The sequence below is a fragment of the Equus asinus genome, chromosome 8 (genome assembly GCF_041296235.1).
Source record: "Equus asinus isolate D_3611 breed Donkey chromosome 8, EquAss-T2T_v2, whole genome shotgun sequence".
NCBI classification, from domain to species: domain Eukaryota; kingdom Metazoa; phylum Chordata; class Mammalia; order Perissodactyla; family Equidae; genus Equus; species Equus asinus.
In genome coordinates, this window is record NC_091797.1 from 36,997,674 (window position 1) to 37,015,070 (window position 17,397).

A 17,397-nucleotide genomic window follows, 5' to 3' on the forward strand; every position below is an offset into this window, starting at 1 on the left:
CAATGTCAAAGAGTGTAAAGCCTAAATTTTCTTCTAAGAGTTTTAAGATTTCAGGTCTTACATTTAAGTCTTTAATACATCTTGAACTAATTTTGGTATATGGTGTAAGATAATGGTCTACTTTCATTCTTTTGCATTTGGCTGTCAAGGTTTCTCAGTACTATCTATGGAAGAGAGTTTCATTTCATCATTGTATGCTCTTGACTTCTTTGTCAAAGATTAGCTGTCAAAAATTAGATGTGTACTCATTTCTGGGCTCTCAATTCTGTTCCATGGGTCTGTGTGTCTGTTTTTCTGCCAATACCTTCCTGTTTTGATTACTATACCTTTGCAGTATAATTTAAATTCAGGGATTGTGATACCTCCAGTGTTGTTCTTTTTTCTCAGGATTGTTTGGGCTATTCAAGGTCTTTTGCTGTTCCACGTAAATTTTAGGCTCCTTTATTCTATTTCTGTGAAGAATGTCATTGGGATTCTGACTGAGATTGCATTGAATTTGTAGATTGCTTTATGTAATATGGACATTTTAACTATGTTTATTCTTCCAATCCACAAGTATGGAATATCTTTCCATTTCTTTATGTCTTCTTTGATTCCTTTCAATAATTTCTTGTGGTTTTCAGTGTATAGTTTTTTCACCTCCTTGGTTAAATTTATTCCTAGATATTTTGTTCTTTTTGCTGCAATTGCAAATGGGATTGTATTCTTGACTTCTCTTTCTTCTAGTTCATTATTAGTGTATAGAAATGCAATTAATTTTTATGTTGATTTTGTATCCTGCAAATTCACCGCAATTGTTCATTATTTCTAATAGATTTTTGGTGGATTCTTTAGGGTTTTTTTATTTATAAAATCATATCTTCCACAAATAGTGAGAATTTAACTTCTTCCATTCTTATGTAGATCTCTTTTATTTCTTTTTCTTGCCTAATTGCTCTTGCTAAAACTTCCAGTACTATGTTGAATAAGAGTGGCAAGGGTGGGCACCCTTGTCTTGTTCCTGTTCTCAGAGGAATGGCTTTCAGTTATTCTCTGTTGAGAATGATGTTGACTGTGGGTTTGTCATATATGGCCTTTATTATAATGAGATACTTTTCTTCACATCTATTGAGATGATCATGTGATTTTTACTCCTAATTTTTTAATGTGATGTATCACATTGATGTATTTGGTGATGCTGAACCATCCCTGCATCCCTGGAGAAATTCCACTTGATTGTGGTGTATGATCATTTTAACGTATTGTTGTATTCAATTTGCTAATATTTTCTTGAGGATGTTGCACATATGCTCATCAGAAATATTAGCATGTAATTCTCCTTTTTTGTGTTGTCCTTGTCTGGTTTTTGTATCAGAAAAATGTTGGCGTCATAAAATGAGTTGCATAGTGTCCCATCATCTTCAATTCTTCAGAATAGTTTAAGAAAGATGGGAATTAAATCATCTTTTACATTTGGTAGACTTCACCAGAGAAGCCATCTGGTCCTGGGCTTTTGTTTTTTGGGAGGTTTTGATTACTGTTTCAATCTCTTTTTTCATGGCTGGTCTATTCAGATTCTCTATTTCTTCTTGATTGACTTTTGAGAGGTGATATGAGTCTAAGAATTTATCCACTTCTAGGTTATCTAGTTTGTTGGCATATACCTTTTTGTAGTATTGTCTCATAATTCTTTGTATTTCTGTGGTGTCCATTGTAATTTCTCATCTTTCATTTCTGATTTTATTAATTTGTCTTTTCTCTTTTTTTCTTGGTGGATATGGCTAAGAGTTTGTCAATTTTCTGTTCTCATAGAATTAGCTCTTAGTTTCACTGATACTTTCTGTTCTGTTTTGTCTCTATCTCATTTATTTCTGCTCTGATTTTTATTATTTCCTTCCTTCTACTGACTTTTGGCTTTGTTTACTCTTTTTTTTCTAGTTATTTAAGTATAGTGTATTCTTTATTTGAGATTTTTCTTGTTTGTTGAAGTAGGCCTGTATTGCTGTAAATTTCCTTCTTAGTACCACTTTTGCTACATCCAATAAGTTTTGGTATGTTATGTTTTCATTTTCATTTGTCTCTAGGTATTTTAGGATTTCTTCTTTCATTTCTTCATTGACTCAATAGTTGTTCAGTAGCATTTTGCTTAATCTCCTCATATTTGTTACTTTACCAGGTTTTTTCTTATAGTTGATTGTTAATTTCATAGCATTGTTGTTGGAAAATATGCTTGATATGATTTCAATCTTCCCACATTTATTGAGGCTTGCTTTGTTTCCCAACATATGGTCTATCTTTGAGAATGTTCCATGTGCTAAATGTATAAGAGATTTCAATTCACAGTGTGGAAAGCACTAACATACATCCTACTGTATTTTTAAGTATTGATGCCTTTAATGACCTTCTATCACCAGGTTGTGCATTCAATTATTGTTTGTCTTGTTCTTCAACTACCAAACTTTTTTCAAGGAATAATTTCCTTTCAGTTGCATGTTTTTTTCTAAGACAAAAGTTTTATGTTGGTAAATTCATTTTAGGATTTGAGGCATAGGCCTATGGAGAAGCACTATGTCTTGTTGTTTCTATGCAAACCAGACCAATCCAGATGGAGCACAATGACTTCTGAACTTACCCAAATTAGCTCATAAATTTGACCAGAGCATGGCCAGCGCCAGCAGACTATAGATGAAAGAAATGAATACATCTGGTAAATCAGTATGGGTGGTTATTGAGAATGATTCCTCCATTTTACTCTTTTCTCTAATATAAGAGTAATAATGAATTTCCCTTTACTTAATCACTATTCTATAAAAATTTGCTATATTGCCTTTCTTAAGTAAAATATAGAGATTTGTTAGTCTTTCTTTTAGATGCACTATAAAATAATAATTTTGGCATGTAGACGCATAATTTTTATGCTTGCAAGTATCAAATCACTTCACTGGAGTTACATCACAGAGAAAATACCTTCATAATTTACTTTATTTCAGTGAATAAAGTGACCATAAAGAAAATTTAGTGCTGAAATACAAGTCTTCACTTTGCCTTGAATTCACCAACAAGATCAACAACAGTCATGAATGCAAGCAATTCAAGCTCTCCAAAGGTTTTCATTCTCTTGGATTTCTCTGACCATCCCTGGTTGGAAATGCCACTCTTCATAATGGTGCTTGTTGCTTACATCTGCACACTAGTGGGAAACATCTCAATTACTGAGGTATCCATGGTGGATCTTCATCTTGACAGCCCTACGTACTTCTCCTTTCCAACCTCTACTTCCTGGACCTGTGTTTTACTACAACCACCATCCTTCAACTACTGCTGAACCTCTGTGGCTCAAATAAGTCTATCAGCTATAGAGGCTGTGTGATCCAGTTTTATATGTTTCACTTCCTGGGGCCCCCCAAATACATGTTCTAAGTTGTGATGCCAGTGGATCATTACATGGCCATCCGGAAGCCCTGGAAGTCCCCAGCTATCATGCATCAGTGACTCTGCATCCTCCTAGTGGTCATGGCTTGGTTAAGCAGTTTGGCTACCTCCTTGCTTCAGTCATCCCTCACCATCTGGCTGCCACTCTGTGGTGACAAGATAGATGACTTCCTGTGTGAAGTCCTAGTGATGATCAAGATGTCATGTGTTGATACCACATTCAATATAGCTATGCTCTCCATTGCAGGGACTTTCTAGTCCCTGTTTCCCTTGTCATATATCCTTATCTCCTATGAATTTATTGTAGTTACAGTGCTCAGAATAGGGCCCTCAGAGGGAAAGAAGAAGGCCTTTAACACATGCGGTTCTCATGTGATTGTTGAATCTTCCCTCTATGGGCCAGTAATTAGCGTGTGTGTGCAGCCTTCTGCTGCTAACTCCCAGGACAAGAACAAACTCACGTTCCTGTCCTACAGTTTGGTGACTCCTATGCTTTACCTTTTTACCTATACATTGAGAAACAAGGACATAAAATGGGCAAAGAAGAGGCTTCTTGTCAGAATGCACCATTGGGGAAGAGACTAAACATAGCTATTTTTATACTCCACATAGCACTCAGAAGATCCCCCGCTTTAAAATTACTTCTTAATTGAACCTCCTCCAAAACTACTAGCATTCTTTTGTACCTATCCTATCTGTATATCTGTTCATTTAACACACTGTTGATCATTTCAAAGTGTTAAGCCTAATCCTCAGTTTTTCTGCAATTCGTATTGAGTGATCACCATGTCATTAAGTTCCTCTGTATCCATCTAAACATTCTACTATACAAATCTAAAAAGTGAGCAATAAGTAAATGCTTATTGACTGACGCATTCACTGTTGACCAAGGGAAAAAAATCAAACCTTATCATTTTATGTTATATTTTTTAAAAATTATACAAGTAATATAGATTGCAGTTTACCTTCCTGTTATTATGTACATGATTTAAGGATTAATCTTTCATTTGCTAATCAACTCTTTTTATGAATTACCAGCAACACCGAATGGCTTGATACCTCATATTCTATAACCAACCATCTCAACCACACATTCAATATCTGATGCTTTATAAATAAGATAATTCAAAAGTAATATCTGACAATTTCTTTCCTATAGGTATCAGTGAGAAATCCTTCCTTTTGAGGCATTTGACTGAAGTAACTATCTTTAGGTTCCCCGAGAGAAAAGAGAAAAATTGTAATAAAACATTTCCACAGAGAACTCTGTCCCAAGGAACTTATTCAGCTAACTCATTTGGGATACCATAAATGGCCTGTTTGAAAATAATGCCCAGGAGTCTCAGGAATATAATACAAATAGCACACCCACAAAACATTCTTGATGTTACTGTCTTCCTAACCCATGCTTTTTTCTCTTTGGCAGCATTGTATCAAATGCAAAACTCACATTTCCGAAGGTAATTCTTAAATACTCATCTGTGTACTGCAGTTTCTCTATCCTTCTCTGAAAGTTTGAAAACTTCAAGTGTATTCCTTCATAATTCCTTTTTATTGAATATTTATCAAAATAAGGTGAGTAGAAAGACTTTGTTTTAAAGGCCACACGTTCTTAGAGGAAGTGGTATGTGTGTACATCATAGTACCTTATATACATAGGAAAAGCAGAGAGCATTTCATTTCTGGGAGCATTTTCTAAATTTTAGAAATACCTAGTTGAGTGGCTGTAGAAAGCAACTAGATTTTTCTTTGTAATCAGTCTCTCTGTCTCTCATTTAAACCAATTTAAAACAAATTTAAAAGCATTTAAATTTCATTGAACACTCTGACAGATGTTAGATACCTGAATAAAGTGATGTCTTCATTCAATCATGTAAACTTTTTAAATATATGATCAAAATTTGAAGGATTGACATGCCCACAATTTTTATCCAGATATTTCGATGTCAGATAAAAAAATTTTGTTTTGTATGCTTTTTCCTACATATTAAGCTAAAAAGCACTCTAAATATAAATAAAATACAATGTGATGAAAATGATGTATAAATAAGATAGACTAGCATAAAAATGTGACTGGAGATACAAAGGAGGTGTCAAAAGGAATACATAGAGTCTGGCACTTTATTAAATGACTTTAAACATTTGTGGATAAATAGAACCCTATGTAGTGAAATAGTGATGAAAAATCACTAGAAGTAGATCAAAAAGTAGGTTAAAAAAGTCAGAGATTCTAGGAGCTAAAAGTAATGAAATACCATGAGAATGACATGGAAAATATTTAGAGATGTAAGCTAGAATATAGAGCTTAAATATACTTCATGATTAAATCACATTAAGATACGTGTTGTGGAATCTCCAGGGAAATATCCAGAGAAATGGAGGAGCCTCTTAGGTGATCACCATTCACAAATAAAACCACTCTTACTAAGGTGAATAACATGAAAGAAATTGAAAATAATTCAAATTTAATAAAATTGCTGAAAGCATAATTGACTGAATGCTGTCATTAGAGTTAGATAGATCAGAATCTTTAGAATATTTATTTTAACTAATAAATTAATTCATACCTTTTTTTCATATTCCACCTTCTAAAACATAGAATTTTCTACCTGAAAAAGAACTTAGGCCAAGATATGTTTCTAAATTCAGTATACTCATATAACATCAAGTCAAACAAGGTGTAGGGGACACACTCATTCAGGAAACATCCCTACATCCCGATTTCTTTGGAATCTTGAAACTGAATGTACAGTCTTATTACGTTACTATCTCATCTAAGGAATTGATTGCTTTTTGATCTTTAGAATCTCTCCAGTCATTAGCAGCGAATAGGAATGAATGATTAACAATATCCCAAGAAAAGGAAACTAAAATTTCCTTTGTAACAGGATTTGGGGACGGGTACTAAATGATTTAACGTGTAGCAAATACGTACTGTAGTGTTTGGTACACAGGATTCCTTAAGGATTAGTTGGAATTATTGTTATTGTTTTATTATTCTACCACACATTTCTCACCTAAGGGTAGTGTGTAATCAAAGGGAAACATTTACATCTTAGCTCTGAATAGCTTTGTGTGACACCTCACAGGGTGGCTTTGAGGACTTAATGAAACAGAGAACGCCAAAACTGTGCTTTATAACCTTACGAATATAATCTGTTGCCTTTAAACTGCTAATTGGCTGAGAAGTTAACTCAAGATTTTGTCACTAGGAAACACTACCTTAACTTCCTGTCTGAATATCCCTCATCTAACAAATGATTGTACATTTCATAAAACACACTTCATCACTAAAGTAAAAGTATAATCAAAAACGCCTCATTACCTAATTAATCTTTCTCAAATATTGTTTTAATTAGTTAGTTGATTTTGTTATTACAATGTGCCTTTTAGCTAAAATAAGAAAAAAGGAAAAAAAAGGAATCTACCCTGAATATGTAAAAATCATATGAAAAAGTCTCTGGTCCTGAATTGAAATATCAACTTTTCCCTGACACCAGTTCTCACTAGTTAAAAGAAGTAATTAGTGGCCGGCCCTGTGTTCAAGTGGTTAAGTTCCCAAAGCAGAGGCTTTGGATGCTCAGGGTTTCTCTGGTTCTGATCCTGAGTGCAGACATGGCACCACTCATCAGGCCATGCTGAGGCGACGTACCACATGCCACAATCATAGGCACTCACACCTAGCATATACAACTATGTACTGGGGGGCTTTGGGGAGAAGAAGAAGAAAAAAAGATGTAATTATAGCTACATACAATCAAGTGAATCATTGATAACTGTTCAAACTCATATAAAAATATATAAAATATATATAATATAATATATAAAATATATAAATACAAGCCCACTCAATAAAGGAAAATCCCTACAACACAAATTAAAACTTAACATGAAAAAATAAAATGCCTAATTTGAACGAAATAGTTATGCAAGAAAAAAATACATCCCAAAACAAATTCTTGAGTATGGGAAAGCGTTTGTCATAGTGCAACTCTCCTGTTTTATGCTTCAGGAAAATGACGTGAAAGTGTTTAAATTTCTTGCTCAATTCCATAATACAAAGATGGACTTGTTTCAAATCAGCCTTCTGACTCCTCTTGGAGATGATATGATTATTCAATTAAAATAATATAATTGTATCTGGAAAAGATTATTTTCATGATTCTTATAGCTCCAGGTTTTCTCCTCCTCCTCCTTCTACTATGGATGCTCAACACTTTTACCTTCTTGATATTTCAGTAACGCCTTGTAGCAGTGCTTCTGAAAATCAGCCATCTGATTCCTGGGCCTCATGCCACACCTACACTATCAGCTACCTGGAGATAGGAACCAATAAACTGCATTTTAACAGCCTCCTCAGCTGATTTTTATGCAAGCCATGACTTATAAACCATTGCTTTCAAGTTTCCTAAACGAAGTCATTTCTACTTGTCATTTAATCCTCACCATAACCAAGGAAATGCTTATTGTTATCCTTATTGTTATTGCTATGCTTATTGTTATCCTTATTATACAGAAGAGGAAGTTCAGTACCAGAATGGTTAGGTTACTTGTTTAAAGCAATTTGCTTTATTTTGTAGCATCATAAGGGAAGTAAGGTCACCTGGTGTCAGATCCCTTTTATCATTTCCCCCACAACTTACTGTAACCTATATTCTATGACTGGATGGCCAATGCATAGTTATGTTTTGTCATTTCTATAACTCTTTCTACCTTTCCCGCCACTTCCCTACTATAGGTGAAACAAATTGAAGATTATGGCACTAATTAACAAAAGCCATCCTGAAGAATTTATTCTACTGGGCTTTGCTGACCGTCCTTGGCTAGAGCTTCCTCTATTCGTTATTCTTCTTATAACATACCCCACGGCCATGATGGGAAACATAGCCATCATTCTGGTGTCCAAGCTAGACCCCCGTCTGCACAGCCCCATGTATTTCTTCCTCACTAACCTCTCCTTTTTGGACATGTGCTATACCACGAGCATTGTCCCTCAGATGCTGTTTAACCTGGGAAGCGCTAAGAAGACAATAAGCTATATGGGGTGTGCAGCTCAACTTTATTTCTTCCACATAATGGGGGGCACAGAATGTCTGCTTCTGGCTATCATGTCTTTTGATCGCTATGTGGCCATCTGCAAGCCTCTACACTACACCCTCGTCATGAATCAGCGTGTCTGTATCCTATTAGTGTCCACTGTGTGGCTGTGCGGAATGATCTACGCTGTCTCAGAGGCCACTGTTACATTACAGTTGCCACTGTGTGGTCTCAATACCCTGGATCACTTGTTGTGTGAGATTCCTGTTCTGATAAAGACTGCCTGTGGTGAAAAGGGTATTAATGAGCTCACACTCTCAGTGGTATGCATTTTTATGTTAGCGGTTCCGCTATGCTTAATTATTGCTTCTTACACTTGTATTGGACATGCTGTATTTAAAATGAAATCATCTGAGGGAAGGAAAAAAAGCTTTGGGACCTGTTCTTCCCATCTCATTGTCGTTTTCTTATTTTATGGCCCGGGCATTAGCATGTACCTTCAGCCCCCCTCCTCCATCTCAAGGGACCAGCCCAAGTTCATGGCTCTCTTCTATGGAGTGGTGACTCCTACACTCAACCCTTTCATCTACACCCTGCGGAATAAGGATGTAAAGGGGGCACTAGGCAAACTGGTGAGAAGCATTTTCACTTCCAAGTGGTAGTTGGTAGACATCAAATGAAATTACTTAACATTTAGAGTAGGTTTACAGGGTTTCTCTAATAACTCATTCTTCTCTCATATTTTCCTAAATTTAATATTAAACATTCTTGTTGCAAAATAAGTCATGCTTCTGATATTCTTTATAATGGTGTTAGGTAAGGATGACACTTGGCTAATAGGCACCAGTAAGGGCACTCAGTTTGTGAAAATGTATTTATAATAGTTCTATACTGGTTGGTAGATACTGAAATAGTAATAGCATTAAATATTAAAAAATAAAGAGAAGTAATAATATGAACTATAAGATAAAGTCATTACTTCAAGCTAATCGTCTTAAAATAGCATGGCAACCATTCATCTCCGGAGCATCATCGGAGATAGGCAACCATTCCTATCTCCACTCCTATCACAGAGTCACCTTAGAAATATTCCGTCACTCTCTGCAAGACTGGCCAAGTCTAAGAGGACAGCATGGCTACACTGCACATCCAGTGTGAGGCACTCTATGTTTTAGAACAACCCTGAGTCTTGTAAGTTTATCAGCCTTAATTATTTGGAAGCTATCGCTTCTTAAAAAACACATCGTTACTCTTGTTTAACAAAAAAGTGTGCAATGTCTTGTATTTTTAATTAAAGAATTCATCTTTCATATTAAAATGAACAAAATACAGGTACAAAAAAGTATCAATATGTTTCTTAGTGTTTTTTTTAATATCATAAGCATGAGTCCTCTGAATCAGTAAGAGAAGAAGAAGTAATATTAATAATAAACCAAAACCTGGAAACATTTTTGTGCATAAGTAGAGCAAACAGGAATGTCTTTTGAAACTGCACAAGAATCAATATGAGAAAAAATTAATTTGTTTTTCTAGAATGGAAAGCAACCTGATTGCTACAACAAGAAGTGCATCTTTTTGTTGATGTAAATTTTGAATGTAAATGATGCTCAGAATCTGTATCAATAAAAGTCATAAGTGCTAAACTAAGTTCTAGGACTTAACATTCCACTTAAAACACTGTCATAAAATTAGTTACAATTTTTGAGAGCAAATTAATGAATTTTAGTTATTTAGTGTAAATTAATATGGAGAGAATTCAACATGATGTCATGTATTGATTAAATGAACACTTGTAAGAAAAACAAAAGGTCATTTGGACTTTTCTGGAATGTCTTCTGGTATGATCAAGATCAAGGCAAATTACTGGGTGGAAAATTGCATGTTACCCCAAGAAATAACTAACTGCAACCCAGATCTACTTTTTGAAAAATAATAGATCATCCAGGGCTTGGTCCAGTTCTTAAGAGAAATTGACTTTGGTGGCTTAAGTTGGGAAAAATTGTAAGGAACTTTAAAATTTGAATGATTGCTGGCCAAATTCCAAAAACTGTTTTAAAATTTCACACATACACATAACACACACACAACCATGCAAAGAAAAATTCTGTAATATTAAATAATACCTCTGATCATTTTTGTTAACTGATTTTGTTAAGATATCCTTTATCTCACGTAGTCATACATACCAAGGAATAAAATAATTTTTAGTTTTGGGGGCAAACCTCAGCAAGTTTTGTGTCAAAATCTTAGCTTTTGGGATTGTTTAGGGCCACTCAGACTTCTTTCTTAAATTATCTGCTACCTTACAGACCTGTAAAGATGACTCATTTCAGAATTGTAAGTTTCTTCCAGACTATGTGAAATATCACAACTTCCTAAAGGAAATAAATAAAACTTTCAGATTAAGAATATTGAGAGTAGTGGTAGGGAAACTCATAGAAATGTTTTATTTGTACTAGACTACTTTATATTTCCAGGTCATATATCTTCAGTATATTCCAGCATGAAGGATACTTTTGTTAACAGTTGAGAAGCTCTGTTGAAGGGAAGCACAAATTATATTTGAAGGTTAGCATGTGCTCTATCCTGGGCATAAAGCATGAGCAATGTTAAGATTGCCTTTTCAGTCATGTAGAGAAAGGCAAGTACTGTATCATTTCATTCATATATGGAAGATAAACAAACACATAGATACAGAAAACAGACTGGTGGTTACCACAGGGGAGGGGAGAGTGGGCATGGCAAAAGGGTGAAGGGACACATTTGTATGTGACAGATGGCAACTAGACTTTTAGGGGAGAACACAATCTACGAAGAAGGCTACATATATTGATGTACACCTGAAATTTATATAATGTTGTAAACCTATGTTACCACAGTAAAATTAAAAAAGGAAAACAGAAAAACATAGCCTTTTCAAGGAAGGTGATCAAAAAGTTATCTTATTTTCCCAAGAAAGCAGCATTTTCCTGAAGAACAAATGGAAGACGGCAAAGCATTTTAACCCCTGGTTCTAAAAACACTGAAAACGCAGGCATGCATTTGGGAAAGTCTTTAAAGCAGAAAACAAGAAGGTTTAACACTGATTTTCTCCACACTATGGACGTCCTTAGATCTGCATACCATAGTACTTCAAGGCAAGAAGTGTATTCTGCTCTAAGGAAGATGATTAAAATAAATGCAAATCAGGATTCTGGTTCAAAAAATGCCTTATGATTATTCTAAATCAAAGTCTATTAAACTGTGATGCTCTGAATTCCAATGACTTAGAGGAAGCCCAAAGATCCCTGGAGTGTGAGGGTAGGGCGCAGAAGGGTTGGGTAGAGTGGAGTGGGTAAAATATGTCAGATGGACAGTAGTATTCTGTCCAAATATGATAAAAGAAGTAATCATTATGCTTTATTTTCATGTTATCAAAACAATAGCATATGTTGACTATCTACTCAAGTTTTTACCTGAGCAAAAATATGTATATAATACATATAAACACAAAATGAAACAAATACATGGCAAGAATTCAACTAATCACTTAAGAATTTGCTCCACATAAAACTTAAGTCTGAATGTCTCTATGTTTGTTAAGAATGGGATAATACCAAAAAAACATTTTTAACCTTTTCTGGTGTGTTAATTTTTAACTATTGATCTTGAGGTCTCAGTGTCTCATGTATATAGTTTGATTATTTAACATGAAGAGGTAGGGAACTGATCTCAATAATTACTGAGGTTTCACTGTATTTCAAAAAGAAGGATATTAAATCCATTGCATTAAAGGTCTGTAAACTTATGTCCCATTACTCTTCCTTTTCAATTATCGTATTGTGCACCTCCCCTAAAACTGCCATCTCCTCCTAGGCTGACCACAATACATGCTGCAACACTTCCATTTCCTAAACTTTTTTCATTTTCAATTCATTTGTGTTATTGTTTACTTTTGCTTTCAAAATGCCTCCTCCAATTTTCTACCTCTGTAAGGTTTTCCTTAAAAAAAACTGTAATACAGAAAGTTATGTGCTAAAATGCACATTCAGAAATGTCCTTTTGCCCTCTTAACAAATTTTGAAGTGCACAAACTCATGTTAAATGTTCTTATCAACAAAAAAAAAAAGAAAAAGAAAAAAAGGAGTACAATAAATCATTTAGAGGTGGTGGGTATGTTTAGTATCTTATTTGTGGGGATGATATCATGCATCTGTCCAAACTCACCAAAATGTTACATCAAATAAGGGCAACTTTCTGTATAATAAGTATACCTCTAAAGATGGGGAAAAAAGAGATGAGCTTCTGGAACAGAGGAGGAAGACTAGCTAAATGCCAAGACATTTGGAAGAATTAAAGATATTTCCTAGTAACAAGTGGCAAAAATGGATATATTAAGCAGTTTGTAGGAATATGCCAGTTGCTGAGGGAACGCCATAATCAAGGTGATGTTTAAGAAGGAGAACTCACAACTATTGAAAAGCTGCCACGAGTTCGTGCACGTGCTCAACATTGTGTTTTAAATCTTATTTAATCTTCAATAACCTTTCAGTTTTAAATCTTATTTAATCTTCAATAACCTTTCAAGGTAGGTGTTCTCCAGGTATGATAATGAATTTCTGTTCATTAATGCATGATTTTCAATAGTTTATGTCAGAACTGAAATTTGAAAGCCTTTCAATTACCAAAATCCATGTTTTTACCCACCTTATAAGTTATTTGCAAAAGTGATGCACATTTAAGATGATGTATGTAAATGATGAATAATTTAATATGTTTCAAGTGAAAATTTCATGGAGAATATGTAATATTGAAAGGGAGATATACATTGAACCAGAACTAGGGACCAGAACCAAGGATAATATTAAAGAATGTTTATTTCTATAGGTGAAGACACGTTATAGGATTTTAAGTCCTTGGAAGATAAAAGACCTTTATTTAATAAGATCACATTTAGGAAAGTGAAAATGATTTGTAATAGGAAAACATTGTACTTGACTAGTTGAAGTTTCTGCAACTTCTGTGCAGTAGATAGCATGCTCAAAGAGGATTTGACTAAAAGGATAAGAATTCTTAAAAATTTTGTAGTATTTCTTTTTTGGAGACATTAAAGAAATTCAATAACTTGATATTATGATATCTTAGAATAAAAGATTTGACCATAGACTATATTAATATATTATATGATAAATATTTTAACAAGAATTGGCACTTCATTCAGCTATAATTAACAAATAAATTGTATATATTTAAAGTGTACAATGTGATGCTTTGGAATAGTATACTTTGTGAAATGTTTACCACAATAATTAGTTAAAACATCTATCACCTCCCATAATTACCTTTGGTGTGTTTGGTAACAATGCTTAAGGTTTACTCTCTTAGCAAATTTCAGGAGCACAACATACTATTATTAACTGCAGTCACTATGCTGTACATTAGATACCAAGAACTTATTCACTTTATAAATGAAGGCTTGTACCCTTTGACCTGCACCTTCCCATCCTTCAACCCCCAGGTTCCAATATTAGCCATTCCAACAGACGTGAGGTGATATCTCATTGTGGTTTTGATTTGCATTTCCCTGATGATTAGTGATGTTGAGCATCTTGTTTTATACCTGTTGGCCATTTGTATGTCTTCTTTGAAAAATATCTATTCAGCTCCTTTGCCCACTATTTAATTGGGCTATTTGGGTTTTTGCTATTATATGAGTTCCTTATATGTTTTGGATATTAACTCCTTACCAGACATATGCTTTGCAAATATTTTCTCCCATTCCATAGGTTTCTTTTTCATTATGTTGATAGTTACTTTAGCTGTGCAGTTGAAGGTTTTGAACATCACTTTCAAAGTGTATTTTCTGTCTGTCAAAATGCATGACTTGGGGGTGGTTAAAGATGGTGGCATAGGATGACCCTGAACTCACCTCCTCCCATGGACACACCAAGTCTACAGATACATGTAGAACAATTACCTCTGAAAAAGACCTGGAAACTACAGGGCCACATCAGCATGGCTAAGAGAGGCAGAGACACTGTCTCACCAAAATCCCCACCTCAGCATGCTTACCCACCATTGAGAGTATCTCTGCCTCTCCTACCTGTCTTGATGTGGTGTTTTTATCCTTTGTTTTGGAGGAACTGTTCAGCTAGTTTTGAGAAATGTAACTAACCCAAACAAGATATCAAAAAGAAAAGAGAACTTCAAAAGGTGAAGATAGCTTAAGGAGCCTATGAGACAATATCAAGTGGAATGACACTCAGATTACAGAGGTCTCAGAAGAAGAAAAGAGAAAGAGGCATAAAACTTATTTGAAGAAATAATGGCTGAAAAGTTCTCTAACCTGGGGAAAAAAACAGATGTCCAGATCCAGTAAGCCCAGAGAGGTCTAAATAAGGAAAACTCAAAGCAATCCACCCCAAGACTCGTTCTAATGAAAACATCAAATGTTAAAGTCAGAATCTTAAAAGCAACAAGAGGAAAACAACTTGTTATATTCAAGGGAACCCCCACAAGACTATCAGCAGACTTTTCAGCAGAAGTTTTGCAGGCCAGAAGGATGTGGCACGATATTCAAAGTGCTGAAAGAAAAAACCTGACAATCAAGAATATTCCACCCAGCAAGGTTATCATTCAGAATTGAAGGAGAGACAGAGAGTTTTTCAGACAAGCAAAAGCTAAAGAGGTCATCACCACTAAACGGGCCTTACAAGAAAGGTTAAAGGGACTTCTTTAAGCTGAAACCAAAGAGAACTAATTAGTAACAAGAAAACATATGAAAGTAAAAATCTCACTGGTAAAGGTAAATATGTAGTAAAGGTAGTAGATTAATCACTTATAGTATGAGAGAGAGGTCCAAGACGGCAGTGTAGGAAGACCCTGAACACAAATCTTCTCATGGACACAGTGAATCTGCACCTAAGTATAGAGAAATATCTCATGAAGAATTCAGGGCTGAATGAAGAGCTTCTGTAAAACAAACAATAGAGAGACCACATAGAGACCTATAGGAGAGACATGACCGGTATTGATGGGCACCACACTCCAGATGCAGCAACTTGAAGTAGGGAGGGATATCACTGAGGGGACTGTGCAGTCTCACAAGCCCAGGTTGGATGTTTGAGAATACAATCAATTTACATTGCATGATTATTGATATATGAGGCCTTAATACTGCTGTTTTATCTCTTGTTTTCTGATTGTTCTATGATTCCATTGTTTCTCATCCTTTTTATTTTCAACTGCAACTTCATTTTGGTGGTTTTCTGAGGAGGTTTTCTCTCTTTTTGTGAATTGTGGCTCTGCTCTGATATTTTCATTTAGTGGTTACCATGATATTTATATAAAAGATCTCATAGATGAAATAGTCCATTTTCTCATAGCCTCTTATCTTCAATAACCTAAGCAGGTTTCATCCCTCTCCCCTCCCCTTCTGAGTTAAGGCTGTTACAGATTGTTCTGTTTTTAATGTGAGTTTGTGACTAAGTTGAAGTGTTTGTTACTTTTGATACTTTCTTTCCTTTTACTTTTTGTTATAATTGAGTATTTGGCTCCTTATTCTGACAGACAGCTGCAGTTTTCTGATTATGTCTATTTATCTCCTTGCTCAAAGCTTTGTAGGCCTTTGCCTCAGTTTTGGTTTACCTGGGAAAGCTTTTATTTCTCCATTATATCTGAAGTAAAGTTTTGCTGGATAGAGTATTTTTGGCTGACAGTTTTGTTTTTGTTTTTAAGGAAGATTAGCTCTGAGCTAACATCTGCTGCCAATCCTCCTCTTTTTGCTGAGGAAGACTAGCCCTGAGCTAACATCTGTGCCCATCTTCCTCTACTTTATATGTGGGACGCCTGCCACAGCATGGCTTGATAAGCAGTGCCATGTCCGCACCTGGGATCCAAACCAGCAAACCCTGAGCCTCCAAAGCAGAACATGTGAACTTAACTGCTGCACCACCAGGCCAGCCCCTTTGACTGACAGTTTTTGTCTTTCAGTATTTTGAATATATCATTCCATTCTCTCCCAGCGTAGGGTTTCTGCTAAGAAATGCTCTGAAAGCCTGATAGGGTTTCCTTTGTAGGTTATTTTCTTCTGCCTTGCTGCCCTTAATAAGTTTTCTTTGTCACTGACTTTTGCCAGTTTTACTACTATATGCCTTGGAGAAGGTCTTTTAGCATGGATGTAATTAGACATTCTATTAGTTTCATGTATTTGTAAGTCCAGTTCCTTCCATAGGTTTCGGAAAGTTCTTAACTATTATTTCTTTGAACAAGCTCTCTGCTCCCTTCTCCCTCTTTTCTCCCTCTTGAATACTTATAATCTTTATGGTGCTTTTTCTAATTGAGTCTGATATTTATCAAATAATTCTTTTGTTTTTTAAAAATCTTAGTTCTGTCTCCTCCTCCACATGTAGAATGTCTATATTTTCATCCTCTAAATCACTAATTCTTTCCTCCATAACATCAGCTCTATTTCTTAAGGATTCTAGATTATTTTTTATTTCATTAATTGTGCCCTTTATATCCATAATTTCTGTTTGTTTTTTTTTCTTATAGTTTCAATCTCTTTGGTGAAGAGATTCATTTTATTTCTGAGCTCATTGAACAGTCTTTCTGTGTTCTCTTGTATTTCGAGTTTCTTTATGACAGTTATTTTTAATTCTCTGTCATTTGGTTTGTAAATTTCTGTGTCTTCAGATTTTGTTTCTGGAGAACTGTAATTTTTCTTCTAGTCTGAATTGCTGCTGCAGTTTCTTATGGTGTTTGATGACCTAATCTTTTGTTAGGGCATTTGTGGTAGTATTAGGTCACAGATTGCACCTGTTACCACTAGGAGGAAGAAGGATCAGTGTTTCTGGCCCCACTGCATCTGCTGGAATCTGTGAGGGTACTATGGGTGCTTTTGCCAGATTGGCGAGCTTTCAGGCACTTCTGTGAACTGTGCTTTATGGGTGGGGCTTCCTCACTTGACCA

The 17,397-nt window shown here is 35.1% G+C and overlaps 1 protein-coding gene across 1 annotated transcript; it reads left to right on the top strand.

Moving 5' to 3' along the window:
* Positions 1-8,168: 8,168 nt before the first annotated feature.
* Positions 8,169-9,110, top strand: LOC106843486 (olfactory receptor 2B11-like). Its single transcript, XM_014860519.2, has one exon. The coding sequence runs from the start codon at positions 8,169-8,171 to the stop codon at positions 9,108-9,110; it is 942 nt and encodes a 313-aa protein (XP_014716005.2).
* The last annotated feature ends 8,287 nt before the right edge of the window (positions 9,111-17,397 follow it).